General features: G+C 41.7%; 2 protein-coding genes and 1 long non-coding RNA gene across 8 annotated transcripts in view; 2 read left to right on the forward strand and 1 right to left on the reverse strand.

The window, feature by feature from the left end:
- Window positions 1-584: 584 nt before the first annotated feature.
- Window positions 585-17,750, forward strand: cdh26.1 (cadherin 26, tandem duplicate 1). Of its 2 annotated transcripts, none has more exons than XM_049018511.1 (19): window positions 585-691; window positions 1,378-1,567; window positions 4,231-4,272; window positions 4,368-4,460; window positions 4,551-4,706; window positions 5,067-5,214; window positions 5,315-5,487; window positions 9,302-9,430; window positions 9,971-10,156; window positions 10,453-10,718; window positions 10,898-11,040; window positions 11,315-11,545; window positions 11,970-12,191; window positions 12,919-13,037; window positions 13,191-13,265; window positions 14,706-14,783; window positions 14,986-15,045; window positions 15,667-15,738; window positions 16,440-17,750. In XM_049018511.1, exons 2-19 carry the CDS (start codon window positions 1,532-1,534, stop codon window positions 16,647-16,649), a joined length of 2,439 nt encoding a protein of 812 aa, XP_048874468.1. In that variant the 5' UTR covers window positions 585-691; window positions 1,378-1,531; the 3' UTR covers window positions 16,650-17,750. The 2 variants fall into 2 exon arrangements, with proteins under 2 accessions (XP_048874468.1, XP_048874467.1); XM_049018510.1 differs by having other exon boundaries at window positions 599-784.
- The window catches only part of LOC125745561 (uncharacterized), a 32,716-nt gene continuing 19,813 nt past the window's right edge, over window positions 6,469-19,371 (reverse strand). The window contains exon 3 of the long non-coding RNA XR_007398700.1: window positions 6,469-6,641. This is a non-coding gene — a long non-coding RNA (uncharacterized LOC125745561). The remainder of the gene's footprint in view (window positions 6,642-19,371) is intronic.
- On the forward strand, window positions 13,272-14,117 carry LOC125745553 (hepatitis A virus cellular receptor 1-like). 5 transcript variants are annotated; one of them, XM_049018542.1, is made up of 3 exons: window positions 13,272-13,575; window positions 13,648-13,899; window positions 14,008-14,117. In XM_049018542.1, the coding sequence occupies exons 1-3, from the start codon at window positions 13,424-13,426 to the stop codon at window positions 14,036-14,038; spliced, it is 435 nt and encodes a 144-aa protein (XP_048874499.1). In that variant the 5' UTR covers window positions 13,272-13,423; the 3' UTR covers window positions 14,039-14,117. The 5 variants fall into 5 exon arrangements, with proteins under 5 accessions (XP_048874499.1, XP_048874502.1, XP_048874498.1 ...); XM_049018545.1 differs by having other exon boundaries at window positions 13,648-13,863; XM_049018541.1 differs by having other exon boundaries at window positions 13,972-14,079.

Here is a 19,371-nt window from a genome sequence, read left to right on the forward strand (position 1 = left end):
TTTGAGGGGTTCCACAGTTGCAGCGCTGGAGTATGCAGACATACAGCTTCCACTGTGCAAGTACAAGCAGTGTGACAGGAGTTTAAGCCATTTCATATTGTCTTCTGCATGGCAATTCAACACTTAACAGAGACTACACCTCCTTGTAATCTGTATGTAATAAAATACAATTGGTTCCTGTTCTTGTTCTGATTCAACATTCCTGTTCCCTCTTTATCAGCACCAACAGAATACAGGACATAACACACCTCTATAATTCTCATTATCTTGTGGCCCATACTTGCGGTCTGTAGTTAAACCTGTTAAACAGACATGGCCTTCCCTCCTTATTGTGAAAGTACCACTATAATTAATTGGAATTGGAATCTCTACAGTAGCTTGGGGCAGCTGAATGACTAGTAATGTTTACTGTGACACAAGAAAAGCTTCGAGACTGGATGCCTGGGGCTTTGAGGACGCATACTGACCCGGGGACGGGCAACTGGTCTGTCGTTAATTAGCACAAATAAACAGGTGGAGGCATGTTTGGAACAATAACGCAAGGTGCAACCCTGCAGGGCAGGTCCCTCTCTCACATGGCAAAATTGCTTCTGTGTGAAGAGCAGAAATGCTTGAGAAATGGCCATTTAACAGTGGCTTGTGGTGATAGCATAAGGAAAGATTATCAAGCTTCATCACTGAAAGAACAGAGGTAGGACTGAGGGAAATGACTGTGGTGGTGTGTTTCATTGTCTGAATCCATGCTAAAAATCTGGGCCCAACTGATGACCTGTCAAAGCGGAAGGTAAGATCTGCAGAAAACAAAGACCTGATCCGGAGGACAGGTTGGGGAGGAATGCCAGCAAGAAATGCACTTCCGGGGAGCAATGTATCTGGTTCAGTGCTGATCATAGCTGCCCATCTATTGTCATAAAGTTGCTAGAAATCATTGCACCAAATGAGTATTTTTTTGCCTGTTTACCTGGTTGTTTGGATAAGTTTGCTAGTCTCGGGTGTTTTAAGTTTTTGTATCTGTGCCTGTCTATCTGTCTACACTTTTACTTATAGTAACACCTTCGTAAAATGGCTTCCCTGTCATTTTTTGTTATACGTGTCCATTCCACTAGCCTTGTGCTTACACTTCCACCACAGGGAACACAATTCCATATACATAAATGTGACATTATAATACAGACAGACAGCAGAGTTAAAAAGTTCCAGACTCGAAACAGAAAAATATTTGCTGATAGTGCCAAAATACACACAAAGCAATGTGAAAAAAACTGATTGCGCATGTTGGCTGACATGGGGTGGGACTTTGTAGATGCAAATAGTTCCTGGACCTGCCCCTGACTGGTCCCAGCTTTGCTCTCTGAAGTTATGCGGCTATTATCTCAGGCTGTTTACTGACGGCATGACACACAAAGCACTGGGGAGCTAACGTGAAGGCGGGTGGACTCTGGAGTTCATCTAGGTTCAAGTCACCACATCTCACACCAGTCGGTTCCGGTCAAGTCTTCACTGGTCAAGGACCCCTGACGAAGTGATCACCATGAAGAGCTCCTTCATTGCCCTGCTTCTCCTCGCTGTGAGTTTCTGGCGCAAATGTGTGATTGTAGTTTAAATCAGATGTATAATTAAAAAAAAAACATCTTACCTGTTCTTGACTGTTCCACTCAATAAACACTCAGGCTGGATATACAAGTATCGCAAATGTGTTAGCAGGGGAAAGCAGATTAGCGTTAATGATCACCAGTAAACATAGAGAAAAAAAGAAAAATAATTTGCAGTGAATTTACAGCAGAGTTGAAGTTTTCAAAGTCTGCTTCACAAGCCTTTGCAGACATTTCTGACTGTGAATGTGAACTTACGCTAAACACGAAAAATAAAGTGCCCTAGTATGACATGTTACACCTGGATCTGAAAGACCTTTTGTGCTGCATTGTAATCTGGAAAAAAAGAAAAGAAAAATACGGCCAAACATAATTTTACATTTCAGCTTAAGTTCTTAGAAAATTCATGATCTGACTGGTTATGAAAATATTACACAACACTCTTAGTTCTGCAAAGAGTTCATACTGTATCTTGGTGTGTAAAAGCACTTCATAAATACATATACACACACTGACATGTGCATACCTGTGGGAAATATTTTAGAACTGAAAACTATGTGACATAAAATGTGAATTATATTATCTGCAAAAATAGTGTCATCATCATTAATTAATCAAACATGATTCACACTGCTTGGTCACTAAAAATATTTAGGCCTACTGATATTCATTCTTGTAAACTGTAATGTACCATTAATCACGGTCGTTAACATAGACGAATATCGGTTGTTTTTTGGTTATTTTTTATAACTAACATTACTCCCAGAGATGTACTGCTGCCTTTAACCAGTTTTTTCTTTTTGCGAAACTTGAATTGTTTAATTGCTTGGGCGTCTTGGGATTTTGGTTTCATTTGCTAAAGTTGTTCATTAATATAATTGGGTAGGATTTAAATATCTTAAATTTCACATCTAGCGTCGCTGTATAATATCTCTAAAAACTGCACAAATTACTTTTTTCTCTGCTGTTGGAGGACAGGCAACGCAGACTGAAAAAATATTATTTTTGTAGTACTTTAAAGTGGCAAATAGGCTTAACTATTTTTGCTTCATTTTGCATTATTTCTCAACATGTTGGAATGTTCTCCGATTTATTTTTGGCTCTGTTGAGTAGGATTAGCACACCTGTGTTGGAACAGTCATGGGTTCCATCCTGTGGTCGACAGAGTGATTTCACACGACAGGCAAAGAATAAGCAAATAAGCAAATATCCATCTTCCATATCCACCAACCTGGACCCCCTATCAAAATACATGACAGGGAGCATCCTGGTGGATGCCGGTCCGTCAGAAGGCACAACAGCCACAGTCATTCACTATGGGAAATGTAGAATTCCCAGAAAATTAATGTGTTTCTAGACTGGGTGAGGAAATGAGCAGAGCATGTTGCCATGCTCACTTACAGTGCCCAACACTGAGCCACCATACTGCCAAAATCTGATTAATATTATATAGCAATAATAATAATACAATGATTCTGAGTTTTCTCTAAAAGTCATCGAAACACCAGGTTTATGACTTGCCATGAAAATGAAACTGGTAATCAGGTAACAGGTAGTGAGGAAAATGTAGATTGCAACCTCCATACACTTTAAATATCTTCTTTAGGTAATATTTTGAGCATTATTTATTCTTTTTTTCGGCATGTAACACACTGCATTTCCTGGGGATCCACATGTACACCTCGCATATTCTGAGGATATCCTCATACGCCCAGCTGCTTTTAAACTAACAGCTGAAAAGTGTGCAATAGTGAGCCGAAACATGGTTTGAAACACGGGAAACAAGTCTAACCTGCAATTAGTCCTTTGGTGCAATGGTCCACATAGTCTACATTTTACCAAGAGATGTTTGCCGTTGGAGTGGTGCTACAACTCAGTGGGGAAGCGCTGTCGCTGCTTGCTGCCGGGACTGGGGGGGCCTCCCTTCTCCCTGCCCAGTGTTTTCTCTACACTTACTTGAGACACTTTGCTGATGAAAATGCATGCTCCTGATTATTAGCAGTAACTGCACAATGCATAAAAAACCTGTCCTTAACCAGACATTCAATCCAATTTAAGACATTTTAGAAATATTCTTATTATATTTAATACTATTGTTTATATGCTATGATCATTTATATCATGAGTAATATGGTCTGAAAACGTGAGGGTGTGTGACCAATGTTGGATGAATGATACAAGGATGCTGTTTTTATAGTTTGTTTAGTTCAACTGAAGCATTTTCACAGTGATCGAAATAATTCCCAAAATATTTAAAAGTAGGTTGAGAACTGTTGCTTCAAACTGGAACATCAGAGATGTTAACCCAGGTGAACATTGCGATTGTTTGGGACTGAGGGAAGTTTTTTACTGAAGTACAGAGCAGTTCTTACCTCTGTTGTAAGGGACATTTCGAAAGTGAAGTGGGTATGCGATAGAGATTTGGGTGCTCTGGAATGTGAATAATGACAGGGTAGGTACACTTTCACCCCAGGGTATTCTTGTGAATAGAGACTACCTAATATCTTCATTGAGCACAATGGAATTTAGGAATTATGTAGAATGTTTTCAAGCCACATTGATTAACTTGTCTTCCTCCCACACTGAACTGACCCCATGCCATATTTCCCCAGTAATTTTGCCTTTCCTGTCCCATCAGGTAACTGTGATGCATTGCTTTGGACACATGTGGGAAAAGATGGTTTGTACAATGCCGACTTTAAGCGATTCTGCCTACCGAGATCTCTATGTAAAGGTGACGTAAACGTGGCTCCTGCCTGCTTTCTCATATGAAAGGAAACGCTGAGGCGTTCCAAAAGAAGATGGGTTCTGTCAACAATCGAGCTCCAGGAAGAAGACAAAGGCCCATTCCCGAAAGAGGCAACTAAAGTCAGTGTGATATCTCACCACTTTCCTTCCCAACAGCTTTACTGTGGATATGCCAAATGACGGCCCTTTGGTTTGCTTTTATCTCTACAGCTTTTTAATGATCAAGAAATTAATTACAAACTGAAATACTTCATCAGTGGAGAAGGGGTGACAGAACCTCCAATGGGCGTGTTTTCCATCGATGATCAAACTGGTGTGGTCTACGTGAATAAACCCATCGATCGGGAGAAAAACCCAACATTCCATGTGAGCATCCAGACACTACAGCTACCCCGACCCCCACGAATTCTTGTACACATATTTATGTCATATATATTCTATAATTTATATATCTGTAGTACATTTAACAAATATACTGCATATATTGAAATGCTTATAAACACTGATGGGAAATCATTAAAACAAATAAACTAATGAATATATGTGTGTTAGGGTTAGGGGTTAGGGTTAGGGTTGGCACGATGCATTTCATAAAATAACTGCAATTAAAATGTCCTCTTTTATTTAATTTAATGTTTTATTTGGTTACGTTAATCCTTGTTAAGACTTAAGATGATCTACCACATGAAAATGATCCCTAACTTTTCTTTCTCCTGCTTGGAACAGGTTCGGTTTGACGTTCTTGACAGGATAACTAATGCAATCGTGGACAGAACACTAGCGTTTGACGTGGCAATAAAAGACATTAACGATAATGCGCCTGTCTTCGACAGGCCTGTAATTAATGCAGATGTAAAAGAGACCACGAAAGGGGGTAAGATGTCCCTTGTTTTTTACCTCGTTTCTGAGCCCCTCCATCTAATAGGTAAGGTTCTAGCCTGTCTTGCTAATTTCCCTCACTGTTTGCTCCCCAGGCCTTCTTCCAATCAATATACGAGCAATGGATGCAGATGAGGAGGACACAGACAACTCTAAGATCTCCATGCGGGTGGTTCTCCAGGAGCCATCCTCCCCGAGTATTGGCCTCAAACACTTGAATGGCACCGATCTGTGGCAGCTGACACTTACAGGCTGTTTCGACTACGATGTAAGTACTCGATGTTGTGACAAAATAGGTTTCTTCATCAAATTTTGCTAACATAAACCTATTGCAGTAAATGTAACAAAGGCTGAGGAGCTGGTCAACTGAAGCATTTGCATAGTGATTGAAATAACTCACGAAACATTTTAAGTAGTTTGAGAACTGTTGCTTCAAACATCATAAATGTTTACCCAGGTGAACATTACCATTGTTCTTAAATGTGGGAAGTTGTTTCTTACTTAAGTTCAGGGCAGAGTACCTCTGGCATTATCTGCTTGTCATCACAGTTCATTGTTGTCACCCAGGCATGTATGTCAACTCAAAGAGATTAACAAGCTTAACTCAGAGAGATTAACAAGAGTAACTCCCATTGTCCTCCATTGTCAAAAAACATGCAGTTAACCATAAATTGTACTATATGGAAAAAGTATTGGGACACCTGGCCATTTCACTTATAGGAACTTTTATGACATCGCATTCTAAATCCATAGGCATCGATATAACAGCTGCCACTCTTTTGGGAAGGATTTCCAATAGATTTTGGAGTGTATACATGGCAATTTCTGTCCATTATTCCAGGACAGCATTTGCGTGGCATTTGTCAGGCACTGATGTTGGAGGCCTGGCTCACAAACTCTTTTCTCTAGTTCATCCCAGAGGTGTTCGATGGGGTTGAGGTCAGGGCTCTGTGCAGGCCAGTCAAGTTCTTCCACACCAAACTCACCCAACCATGTCTTTATGAACCTTTCTTTCCCAGTCTAGAATATGATCTCACTGTGATCTCGTACTGATCTCATAGGTTATCTTATACCATGAAACTCCTGCGATACCACTGCAAGATCAATTTGAAATCACACACTGGCCTCACATCGATCTCATCATTTTATCTTGTACTGTGAGATCATCATGACACCCATGCGATATCATGTTCACTATCTATAGATGAAAGAGATGCATAAAATATGTTGACCAAATGTATAGGTTCATACTGTTTATTATACATTCCACAAGTATATTTCAACTTTAAACAACAAACAAACAAGTTTTATTTGCCATTTGCAAACAAGTACAGGTACTGTACATTGGAGTGCTTCCCTTTAGCAACCTCATCTTGCTCTTCATAGCTTGGTGGTCACAGCACAGGGTCACACTGTTCGACACTGCAAAAGATTTTTACAGTAGCTTACTGGCAACGCTGCACCATACATTTAGTTTTTAACTATTTTGTTTTTACAGTAGCTAAGTGTTACTGTAATAGTAACACAGTAGTACGACTGTAAAAACATAGGTTAACTTTATAATACTGTAATCCAATTTTTATTATTCAGATTGTATCAACTGTATACATTTTGTTTTTTTAAAAGTCATTCATTTAAATCATACTTATTTGAATTCATGTAATTCAAAATAGCATTAAAAATTACATTTACAGTACACAACATGCATTAACTTGCATGCAAGACATTCCGCTTCACGGAACACAAAAATAATTGCACAGTGGATATAAATAGTTGACACACCCCTGTTGAAATGCAAGTTTTTTGTGATATTGAAAATGAAACCATGATAAATGTGTCATGCCCCGATCATCCGATCCTCCCGTGTGCCACGCCCGTCATTTACATTAACATTTACATTTACAGTATTTGGCAGACGCCCTTAGCCAGAGCGACTTACATAAGTGCTTCAAGACACTGCGATGAATTTTTCCGATACTAGCTCAATAACGACCCAGGCAATGAATACCATCAATCTGAATACTCTGTTGAGAAAGTGCAACAATTTTTTTTTTTTTTTTTTTGTATACACACACAAGGAAAAGAGCTGGGTAAGAATACAGAGTACTACTTCAGGTATTTCTGAAAAAGGAAAGTTTTGAGTTGTCGCTTGAAGACAGCCAAGGTTTCCGCTGTTCGGGCATCAAGGGGGAGTTCATTCCACAAACTAGGTGCCAGGACAGAGAAGAGCCGAGATGTGTGTCGTCCTTGTGCCTTGAAGGGTGGTGGGACCAGTCGAGCAGTGCTGGAGGATCGGAGAGATTGGGGCGCAGTACGGGGTGTGATGAGGTCTATTAGGTAGGATGGTGCCAGACCCTTTTTAGCTTTGTATGCGAGCATCAGTGTTTTGAATCTGATGCGGGCAGCTACAGGAAGCCAGTGGAGAGAGCGCAGCAAAGGAGTGGTGTGGGAGAACTTGGGAAGGTTGAAAACAAGTCGAGCTGCTGCATTCTGAATCAGTTAGAGGGGACAGATGGCACGCAGTGGTAAACCCGCTAGAAGCGAGTTCTACCCCGTGTGGAATTCCTGTGTTTACCAGCTGTTTCTTGTTGCTGTCATTAATCCAATGTATTTAAGTCTGCGTTAGATATGTTTTCCCCAGTACAGTCAACTAGTCTAACGTCCGTATTTTATGGTATATCGTGTTCCTTGTTGCTTTTTAGAATTAAATCTTTAGTTTGCCTGATTTCCCGGCTCCTGTGCTGTTTCCCCGCTCAGTGCCCAAGAGCAGTCAGGACAGATCCAGGAAGTCGGAATTTTTTTGTACCCTTCTCCTGACTGATATTTTTCAACAATAAGATCCGTTTGATGCTTTGTAAGCTCTTCAAACCATGGCTTTTGCTCTATGAAGCAACCGAGTCAATCTCAAGAAAATCCTACTAGGACAGTTAGGTATTTATAACATCTTGATAATATCTAATATATATCATGACCTGACTGGGTTGTGCACTGGGGCACAGTCATGCTGGAACAGAAAAGGGCTTTCCCCAAATTGTTTTCACGAAGTTGGAAATATAGAATTGTCTAAAATGTCTTGGTCTGCTGACGCATTAAGAGTTCCCTTCACTGGAACTAAGGGCCCAACCCATGAAAAACAATTCCATACCATCCTCCTTCCTCCACCAAACTTTACAGTTGGCACAATGCAGTCAGGCAGGTAACATTCTCCTGGCATCTGCCAAACCCAGACTCGTCTATCAGACTGAAACTCAGAGAAGCGTGATTATAAATCCACAGAACATGTTTCCAGTGCTCCAGGGTCCAGTGGTGGCGTACTTTACACCACTCCTTCCAACGCTTGGCATTGCGCTTGGTGATGTGAAGCTTGCATGCAGCTGCTCGGCCATGGAAGTCCATTCCATGAAGCTCCCGGTGCACAGTGTTTGTGCCGGAGTTAGTGCCAGATGAAGTTTGGAACTCTGCAGTTATTGAGTCAACAGAGCGTTGGTGACTTTGGCATTCCATGCAGCCCAGCACTTGGCAACCCCCCGTCTGTTATATTATGAGGTCTGCTGTTTTTATGGCTGAGTTTCTTTTTTCCTAAATGCTTCCATTTTGCAATAGTTCCACCTACGGTTGACTATGGGATGTTTAGCAGGGAATAAATATCACAAACTGACTCATTGCAAAGGTGGCATCCCATGTCAGTACCAGACTTGAATTCATGGAGTTCTTCGGAATGACCCACTCTTTCAGAAATGTTTGTAAACATGAATTTGGGTCTGCAGTAAGCACCTGAATTCAATGAGTAATAGGTGAGTCCCTATAATTTTGTCCATATAGTGTAGCATGGCTGACTTTGTGCATGTTATACAGTACACTGGATGAAAAACAAATAAATGGTAAGACCTAGTAGAAAAGAACATAACCCAAGCAAATATACAGCCCCTTCCATGCTTATAGTTTCGTCTTTATAATTATCCTAAAATGTAGAGAGCAGTACAAATAAACCTTTGCATGGGCAGATGTGTCCAAACTTTTGAGTGGTACTATACACACAATGGACAAAGTTAACATTGTGGCTGTATGTCTACATCTTACAGAAAGAAAAGAAATACAAAGTCCTTATTGAAGCCAGAGATCACGGACGTCCCACACTCTCCTCAACTGCAACTGTCAACATCAATATTTTGGATGGCAATACTCATCTGCCCGTGTTCACACAGACTGAGGTGAGCGAGAACTTATCCTCAGTGCCCATTCCAGTTAGAAAATGAGTGTGCATGGACCATGGCAACACTGCTCAGAAACAATATGGGTTTGCTTCAGTGGGATACAATAAGTGTAAAATTTTTAGGTCTGTAATTTAAGGTTTGGAAGATATATAAAAAATCATAAACAAACAACCAGGTAAACATCAGTTAAGTGCCACATCATGTTCTTGCAGTATGGTTTTTCCAAGACATTAGGCATAACTCATATTAGGCTCTCTGTGTGTTTTCCATTTATGCTTAAGGTAACAGAATTTCAGTACAAATATTGCATTACTGTACTTGTTTATGTTTGGAGCAGTCCTGGGTTCATGTAAGACTCCAGAAACAGCAGGAGCGGGTTTGTGGTTCTTAGGGTCCCACTGAAATAGTCACTTCATCCCCCTCCTCAAATGGCTTGGTTTGAGTGGAGGTGAACACTGCTGCTGCCGTGTCCAAAAAAGTGCAATGGATGCACAATGGTGCAATGGTTACAGTGTAACAGTATAACACTATTTGCAGTATAAAGCTGAAGCGATGGAACTGACCACCAATCAGGAAATTCTCCGAATGAAGGTGGAGGACAAGGATACACCCAACACAACTGCATCACAGGCAAAATTTACAATCGTGAAAGGCAACGAGGAAGGCAACTACAAGATTGTAAGGGACCCAAAGACTAATGAAGGTGTATTAATTGTCGTCCAGGTTAGTATACTTTCAATTGGCAATTTACTGAATTATGCCTGACAGGTGGCATATAAAAACATTATTAACTACAAATTCTTTAAAAGAAAACAAACGTAATATTGCCTCATTAAATAGCTGAAGATGATTCTTCATCAATAAGTATCATTACAGGGAACTAAATTAAATTAAACTAAACTATTAAATGTTAAAAAATACCTACTCAGTTTATGGGAAACTCAGCTGACCATTTTAGCATAGTATTGAAATACAGTATTGTGTTTTTAGGATAACAACGGTGTTGTGCTTCTTCTTAGGCAAACGACTATGAGAAGACGACGCTAGCAAACCTGCAGATAGCCGTAGAGAATGAGGACGCATTGTTTGTATGTGACTCTGACTCGCAAAAGACCCAACCAAAACCACAGACCGTCAATGTGGCTGTTGCGATTAAAGACGCCAATGACCCGCCAGAGTTCAAGAAGGTCAGAAACGAAGTATATCAGACAGAGGAATCGCCGCCTGGCGTCCGGCTGTACACGCCAGAGGTCACCGACGAGGATTCAGATGTTTCAAAACTAAGGTGAGTATTATGCACTTGAAGTGCCGCTGTTTTGCTCAGTATTTAAACTGTGGTGCAATTTTCATAATGTGTCTTGACTTGAGCGACTAACAATTTTTACATTTGAAGCAAAATACAGGTAACTTGACTCATAATATCTCAGACTACATCTGTTTTTTTTTTTTCCCCTGGCAAAAAAGGTATGAAAAGGTAACGGATCCAGAGAACTATGTATCAGTTGACTCAAAGACAGGTGTTGTAACAACTGTAAAAAAGATGGATCGGGAGTCTCCGCATGTGGTCAATAATACTTACGCCATTGTGATGCGTGCGATTGATGACGGTAAGCCGCCTTGGTGTTCAAAATATTAATGCACAGTGTCTGAGGGGAAAAATTACTTACAAAAGTTGTATCTTTAAACTGTAAGATATGTTTTCTCGTAAATTGTGTACTGAATGAAATAGGAAAAGTGTGAAGTATACTTAAAAATCTTCTAAAAAAATCTTAACAAAGGCTCTTTAAGGACTCTTTCCTGTCATTCAAACAGAATTTGCAACTCTTTCAGTCAATACGCAATACCAGCCAGTCTCCCCAATGCCCTGCCACTGTGTTTCAGGTCAGCCTCCCAGCACAGGCACGGCCACCGTGCTGATTCACCTCAACGATATCAATGACAACGTGCCATACTTGATTAACAACACTCTAGTGCTGTGTGGGAACAGGGAGAGCAAGGTGGAAATTGTAGCAGACGACAAGGACGGACACCCGTTCAGTGGCCCCTTCGTGTTCTCCCTGCGTGGGAATGATCCCAATGTGAAGAGTCGCTGGAAATTAGACCCTGACATAGGTAAGTGATCTGGGGGGATGGGGGGGGGTTGAAAATACAGAACTACATACTACAGAGTGTCTTCAGTTTACATAAAAATGCCTTCTTCTGATGTGCGCAAATTTCAAATTTTGTAGCATTATTTAAAAATGTATCACAGAAAAATGGCCTATCTGCGTGATTACTCTCATTTTGATGCGAGGAGTGTAATTTAAAGAAAGAATTACTTATGTATATGTACTGTTGTTTTAATACTGCATATTTTAAGCTAGCGCTAAACACCAACTCGGTGTGGATATGTGGATCTCAATTTGTTATACAGCAGCACTGAGGAAAGAATTCGCAGGAAGTTTCCTCCAGTATCGCGCCGATGATGCTGGGATTCGGTCTCCATGGTGACTCTCCCCTTCACGCCAGTTCACTCTCTGCTCCCCCCTCCCAAAAGGTAATAGTGCCACCCTGGTGAGCCTGAAGAGCCTGGCGTACGGAAACTACTCAGTCCCCCTCAGGGTCCTCGATCATCAGGGCAAAGGAGCCGATGAAGACCTCAGTCTGGTGGTTTGCAACTGCGGGAAGGAGAATATGTGTCAGAAGCTCATGTCGCCGTCCGCCTCGCTGGGTGGAAAGGGGGCACTCACTCTCATCTGTGGCTTACTGCTGCTGCCATGTGAGCCAAACACTTTCCCACGCCCAGAACACCTTTCAAAGGCACATGCCATGCCGTCTCATAATCACGTGCAGATGCCGTCTTGTCTATGTTTATTTATGTTTTATGGTTAGATGCTAGAATACAGTTAGACTATAATGTGTGATGATATCAAAGACTGGAATCAGGTACCATCCAGGCATTGATATGGCTAATCCCATTCCAAAGCCTAATCTATTTAATTTCCCGTGTCTGCCTCATTTACATCAGTTGTGCAGATTGGTTCTGTCAGACACTGTAGTAAACATGAGGCACATAGTTTGGAATTATTGATTATCGAGATGTCAACTACATGAAAATTCTCTCAGCCGGAAACTCAAAAGCAGCAGAACAGCTACCTGTAATGGTTGCAATGTCATCCTTTCGAGAGGAGGTACTAACAGCGTCATTTAATACAACAAATATAATTAGGTGCTTGCAGAAACATCATAGGGGAGAATACTGAGAAACTGCAAGGTTTAGTCAAACGAGGAATACACTGACACCTACTGTAAAAGATCAGATTGGAATCGGCAGATATAGATATTTAATGGTCGGATTGGGACATCCCTACAAAACATAGGGATGCCTGCCCATTTTTCAAATCCATTTTTTTTAATTCAGTCTAAACTGGGACATCCCTTTCGAAAACAAGGGAACTCTCATGTTGCCGAGGCAACAGTGTAACGTACCGCTGACTCGCTTTCAGTGCTGCTGTGTCTGCTGTTCTTCTGCGTGCTGAAGAAACACATGCCTACGTCCATGCAAGAGGAGGGGAGTCAGACAATGATAAAATACAATGAGGAATGCGGAGGCACGCAGTGTAAGGTGAGGTGGATTCCACTGCACTCTGCTGGATTCCTGTGTCGGGCGTACCCAGGAATAAGCAGATCTAATCACAGGAGCAGAAGTGCTTTTGTACGTTTGATCATATCATGTTGCAAAACTTGAGATGTTATCATAATTACCCCTTTCCCCCAGACTGACCCAGAACTGTTGATGGCTCCCTCCAGTCCTCGAACAATCACAGATGGACCGAAGTATCAAACTTTGCCGGTAGGGTGGAAGCAAGCATTTGTCTGTTGTTTAAATGCAGATGCCATAAACACACTAGCGACATCGGCGTGCTAACGAATGGCATCCCTGCCAAGTCTTCTTGGTGTTGCTCCAGAAGCCCCAGGCTGCTTGCCACGCTCCCGCTGATCCCTCTCCCCATGCTGACCTCCACGCTCCCGCTGATCCCTCTCCCCATGCTGACCTCCACGCTCCCGCTGATCCCTCTCCCCATGCTGACCTCCACGCTCCCGCTGATCCCTCTCCCCATGCTGACCTCCACGCTCCCGCTGATCCCTCTCCCCATGCTGACCTCCACGCTTCCGCTGATCCCTCTCCCCATGCTGACCTCCACGCTCCCGCTGAACCCTCTCCCCATGCTGACCGCCACGCTCCCGCTGATCCCTCTCCCCATGCTGACCGCCACGCTCCCGCTGATCCCTCTCCCCATGCTGACCGCCACGCTCCCGCTGATCCCTCTCCCCATGCTGACCGCCACGCTCCCGCTGATCCCTCTCCCCATGCTGACCTCCACGCTCCCGCTGATCCCTCTCCCCATGCTGACCTCCACGCTCCCGCTGATCCCTCTCCCCATGCTGACCTCCACGCTCCCGCTGATCCCTCTCCCCATGCTGACCTCCACGCTCCCGCTGATCCCTCTCCCCATGCTGACCGCCACGCTCCCGCTGATCCCTCTCCCCATGCTGACCTCCATGCTCCCGCTGATCCCTCTCCCCATGCTGACCTCCTTTGCCCCAGCCTGCCGTCTCACCTAAGTGCCGACGGGGATTTCGCCCCCCTGCCCAGAGGGCCTTCCCTGGCACGGGGATCTTCAGACCCCACACTCTGTCCTTCTAAGCATCTGCTAATCTGCAGCAATTACCCGAGTCTGGCAAGGCGCAGAACACACACGGTTATTAATTCTGGGCTCAAAACTGCCTCCTTCTGAATGAAAACCAGCTTAAATCTGCCTACAGTATTACCAGTTTATTAAATTCATTTGCTCAGTTACAAAAAGAGTGCCAAGGGTGTGTTTTGTAATAGCTTCAGATATGAAAGTCATGCCAAAGAGCTGGTGAGTGGCGTTATGTCATAAATTATTTCCAGTTAAAGCTGGCATATTTCCATATTTGAAAGCTACTGCATAACCGAACATACCAGTGATTATCTGAGTCCTTCATGTTCTCCCACGCATACTGTTGCTACAAATAAGTCTGGCATGGCAGATGAGATTGGCACCAACGGGTTTATTTTTAAATCTTTATGATCGATGCCAGGCTAATTAAAGTTCTAATCCCCAGGTTTCGGCAAAAGTGCATGGAGTGAGTGTAAACTGTTTTTTGTATGTGGTAAAACGTTTTGGAAAAATATGAAAATAAATGCAGCTCAGTCTCACTCTTGCCTTGCAGTCAGGCCTAGCAATTTTCTCCTCTCTTTTATTAGCTCCGACCGTTCTCTCAGACATCTGATGTCAGACACTATGGGAATGGCATGACCCTGCCAAGCCATGCAAGAGGAATGGTGAGTGACAGCATCATACCTGACCCTTACAGCTTATCGAGGAACTTTGACCCCCAGCCTTCTGGCATAACATTGTCTATTGACACAGGCTTCATACTCCAAAAGTGCCCTTTTCTCCATAAACTGCAGCTCCATTGTTTGGGATCACACTTAGCACATTTTAGGCGCCCTGCTCTGTGATGACATTGTGATTTGTCTGTAGGATGTGTACAGCGAAGACGTTCCGAGGGTGCAGTATGTCAGTGGAGTAAACAGCATGAGAGTAAGTGCTGTGTTACTGGTAACAGAGAGAAGTGATTGAAAAGACAGATTTTTAAAACACAATAACACAGCAAAGACGTAATCTAACGCTGACGGCATTTGTTAAAACAGCATTGATTAGTATGTGAATTGTAATATAGTATCTAGAATGTTCCCCTGGGACTGAGAATCAATATTGTGAATCTTAATATTAATCTTATACCATAATACATACTATTATAATACAGTAGCCCCCCCCAATCCATAGGATTGCTGAAACCACAGATAACAGCGAACTATCAGCGGACCCCCATATATAACATGATTTTCGGGTATTTATGTATGATAATTGATAAATCAAGGGATGATGGAGCAAAGAAAATCATGCTTTTTATACTCCTCAAAGGATGAAGGAACAATGAAAAAAAACTGATACCGCGGATAGAGGGGGACTACTGTGTTATACATAATTATTGTACACACATAGGTTACACGCAGTCATACATATAATGCTAATGCTATGATTAAGTCTCACAAAATCCATTCTTCATTCTCATTCTCATCATAACCATGATTAACAGCAAATTCACATTTGTTTCCTTGGATGCTGATTCGCTCTCTGTAACATATCGATAATTTCCAGAATGGGACTTTGAGATCCTCAAGAATCCAAAGCGTGTTTTCAGACAGTTTCGTCTATGGGTTCATCCAGAAGGTAGGAAGAATATCTACATATATGAAGTTAAACTGTGTGCTTACAAAGTAGGCCTGTAGAATTATCCTGAACGTATACATGAAAACTGAATTCTTTAAAATACCATAAATACAGCATATTCCTCTTTTGAATGTGCGTAACCATGACATCAATGCTTTGATCTAGTAAATCCCATAAATACTATGTCACACTGAATATCATTTTGAACCCCCATCCCCCAAAAATTTATGTTAAGATTGCGAACATTGCATGTATTTGAATAACTGGCTACATGTACAAACGGATACATGCCAGGGGATATTTTTCTATAAATGTAATTATGGATAAAAATTGACTGGGAAAAAAAAACTAGAATCTACATTTCTTTTTAACTTAAGTTATAATGAAGCTGTGTAACATAAAGATTTCCGGTCTAACTGGAAAAACAGTATCATAAAGTTCTATGCTGTTTATAACATGCGGCTGACTAGCTGTAATGTCTTGAAAATTACCGGGAAGAAGCCGTCAAAAGTCTTCTTGTGTCCTCAGCTTTTTTCAACAGGCAGGCATCACACAATTGTCCTCGTAATATTTTTCCTTCACGTCATGAACACTCCTTAAATATGCAGGCCCAAAACAAATGAGGGAGAGGCAAACGTCAGAAGTGTAACATACTTGTGCAGACATTCACTCTGATCGACTTTCTTGATCTGGTCGTTCAGAGGTTGCTTGACATGGAGCAGAACTCGCAGGAGCATCTGGAATACTGCCCCCGTGAATATGTCTACGAGGGGGAAGGCAACAGCGTCCATTCACTGGACAAGCTGTCGTTGGGCAACCATGACGACAGTCTGAACTTCCTTCAGAACCTGGGGCCCAAGTTTAACAAGCTAGGAGGAATATGTCGCCATGACATGGAGAAGAAAAAGTAGGACAGCTTCGCCATTTACCGAACAAACGGAAAGCTTTAGGCCATTTCATTCCACCTGTTCATACATTTTCTGCATAAAATACCTTTCAATGGATACTTCATACTGCAGGTTGAAATATGACATCGGTACGACTTTATATTGCAGTCCATGGAGAACAATGACACCTCAGGATCTTTGAATGGAAAGCACAAACATTTCCACAATTATGGAGATATACTGTATGAAGGGGGGGGGCAGGATGGTGGTGCAGTGGTTAGCACTGTTGCCTCACATCTCTGGGACCTGGGTTCGAGTCTCCGCCTGGGTCACATGTGTGTGGAGTTTGCATGTTCTCCCCATGTCATCATGGGGTTTCCTCCGGGTACTCCGGTTTCCCCCCACAGTCCAAAAACATGCTGAGACTGATTGGACTTGCTAAATTGCCCGTAGGAGTGCATGTGAGAGTGACTGGTGTGTGAGTGTGCCCTGCGATGGGCTGCCCCCCATCCTGGGTTGTTCCCTGCCTCGTGCCCATTGCTTCTGCTCCGGACCCCCCGCGACCCAGTAGGATAAGTGATTTGGAAAATGGATGGATGGATACTGTATGAAGGTGGAAGATGTTGTTGACCTAGGGAGAGGCATGATCATCCATTTTGGCTGTACCTTAACACCACTAATGTAACACTAATTTCCCTCAGACCCTGATGCTTGACCCTGCACCTTGGTTCTGTCCTAATGTTGCTATCTCTGCAGGCTGCACATTTTGTTCTCTTATTTGTCTCCAGTTGTGCCCTCACCAAAATGGCTGCTTTTCATTGTCATTCTTACCCTCCTCTTTTGGTAGGTGGGCTTCCACCAACACCCCTGTGTCACTTAGTTCAGTTCGCCATCCCACCCAAAGCACGTTTAACACCCAAAAAAACATAGTTGATCTTTCTTTTTACATGAGAAAGTTTCAAAGCAGTTTTGAACTAGATATATTCTTACTGCAAATATTACTGGTAAAACTGTTTAAGATGGCACATGGATGAATGTAATATTCAGTGTTCAATGTTTTAATACAAGCTACTTACATAATTCACAATTGAATACTATTTAAAATAAATTTTTATATTGCTGAAATTGCTTGTGTCTATTTTTTGCAACACCAGAACACCTGTTGTGACTAGAGGGCTTAAAGCTGCATCCTTATTCACTATAGTGTGTTATCGCATCGTCATCCTATTTACACCATATATGCTGCTATTTGTTCCAGTTCATCCCATATATTGGTTATGGTTGAATTCTTGATCACCTGAATCAGATAATTCGAACAATGTCATGCCACAAATAATAGCAAAGAAAGTGATTTTATGGATTATTTCACTCTGCCAAAGTTTTAAAGCAAACTATAAATATCTAAGAATACAAGAAAGCAATTTTGTTGTGATGAACATTCATGTAAGTAACTTGAAATGTTTTTTATAGGGGAAAGATATAGAATACATATTCTTAATACCGACCAAGATAAGTGCAAGGAGAATGATCACCAGAATTAAAAGTCTTTTTTTAAATTATTTTTATTTTTAAATGCCCTCAAATGATAAGCTTTTCCTATATTTACCTCTCATTAATAAAGTAGACCTTGGTTTTAAAATAAAAGTGAAATCCAGATTTCTTGGGGAGAAAAATGGACCATGCCTACATTTAAGCAAGCATATAAGTTTATTAATCAAGGGCCTTTCCTAGACAGTCGTAAGGTGTAATACAAACTAAAATGCAGAGAACATAGAAACATAAAGCACAAAACCTAACAACAATTTAAAAATACACAGTAAGTGCAAGTAGAAAACAAATCATGACAAAACACAATTTCACAAGGTCAGGTTTTCTTGAAAGCCTGAGAAAAAGTTTGAAGTTTTAAGCTGCCTTTTAAAACCTTCAACTGGATCTGCAAAATGCAGTGATGCAGGAAGATCATTCTACAGCCTTGGGGCAACAGCTTGAAATGCCCAATCACTGCTTTTAATCTGTTTTAATAATTTACTACAGAATCATTGCAAAAACAGGACACCATTAAATGTTTGGGCAGGGAGCAGTGGAGCGATTGCTGTTGCCATTTTATTTAAATTCCACGATGAACTCAGAAGTTCAAGGGAATGAAGGAAAATGCCAAATGCACAGGTGTCACACATGTAGGAGCTTAGAGCAAGACAATAACCGCCCAAGCTAATTACAGACAAGGAGGGCAGGCTGGTTTGTGGCTCTGCAGATTAGAACTTCACCTGTGAAAGGTCATTGTTTCTAATCCCATGGCTGGCAGAGTAATGTTATCCTTGGGCTCTTGATTGGGTTTCTTACTGCCAATTGTTCCAGGTGCAGTGGCTGACCCTGCTCTCTGATCCATGTCTGTACGTTGCTTTAGATGAAAGCATCAGATAAATAAATGTAACGTAAACATAAATGTGGCTGTCTGGGTGTAATCCTGATGTCTACCACTGGGTGGCACCTGAATCTTTACAGCAATGACAGCAAAAACGCTTTGAAACTTAGTAGCAGCTAATGTAATTTGAATTTATAATCTGCTATAGCAAAACCCTGCTAATTGCAATGCTCACCTGTTGCGCTCAGAAATTAAGGAACTATTGAAGGTCTGAAAATGAAGGGAATGTGAAAAAAATAGCATCACGTCGGTCCTAGCTGTATTTCATACATCATTTGCTACAAGGACAATAAGATAAGCAGGTGTTTTTAACAATCCCAA

The sequence above is a fragment of the Brienomyrus brachyistius genome, chromosome 6 (genome assembly GCF_023856365.1).
Source record: "Brienomyrus brachyistius isolate T26 chromosome 6, BBRACH_0.4, whole genome shotgun sequence".
Lineage (NCBI taxonomy): Eukaryota > Metazoa > Chordata > Actinopteri > Osteoglossiformes > Mormyridae > Brienomyrus > Brienomyrus brachyistius.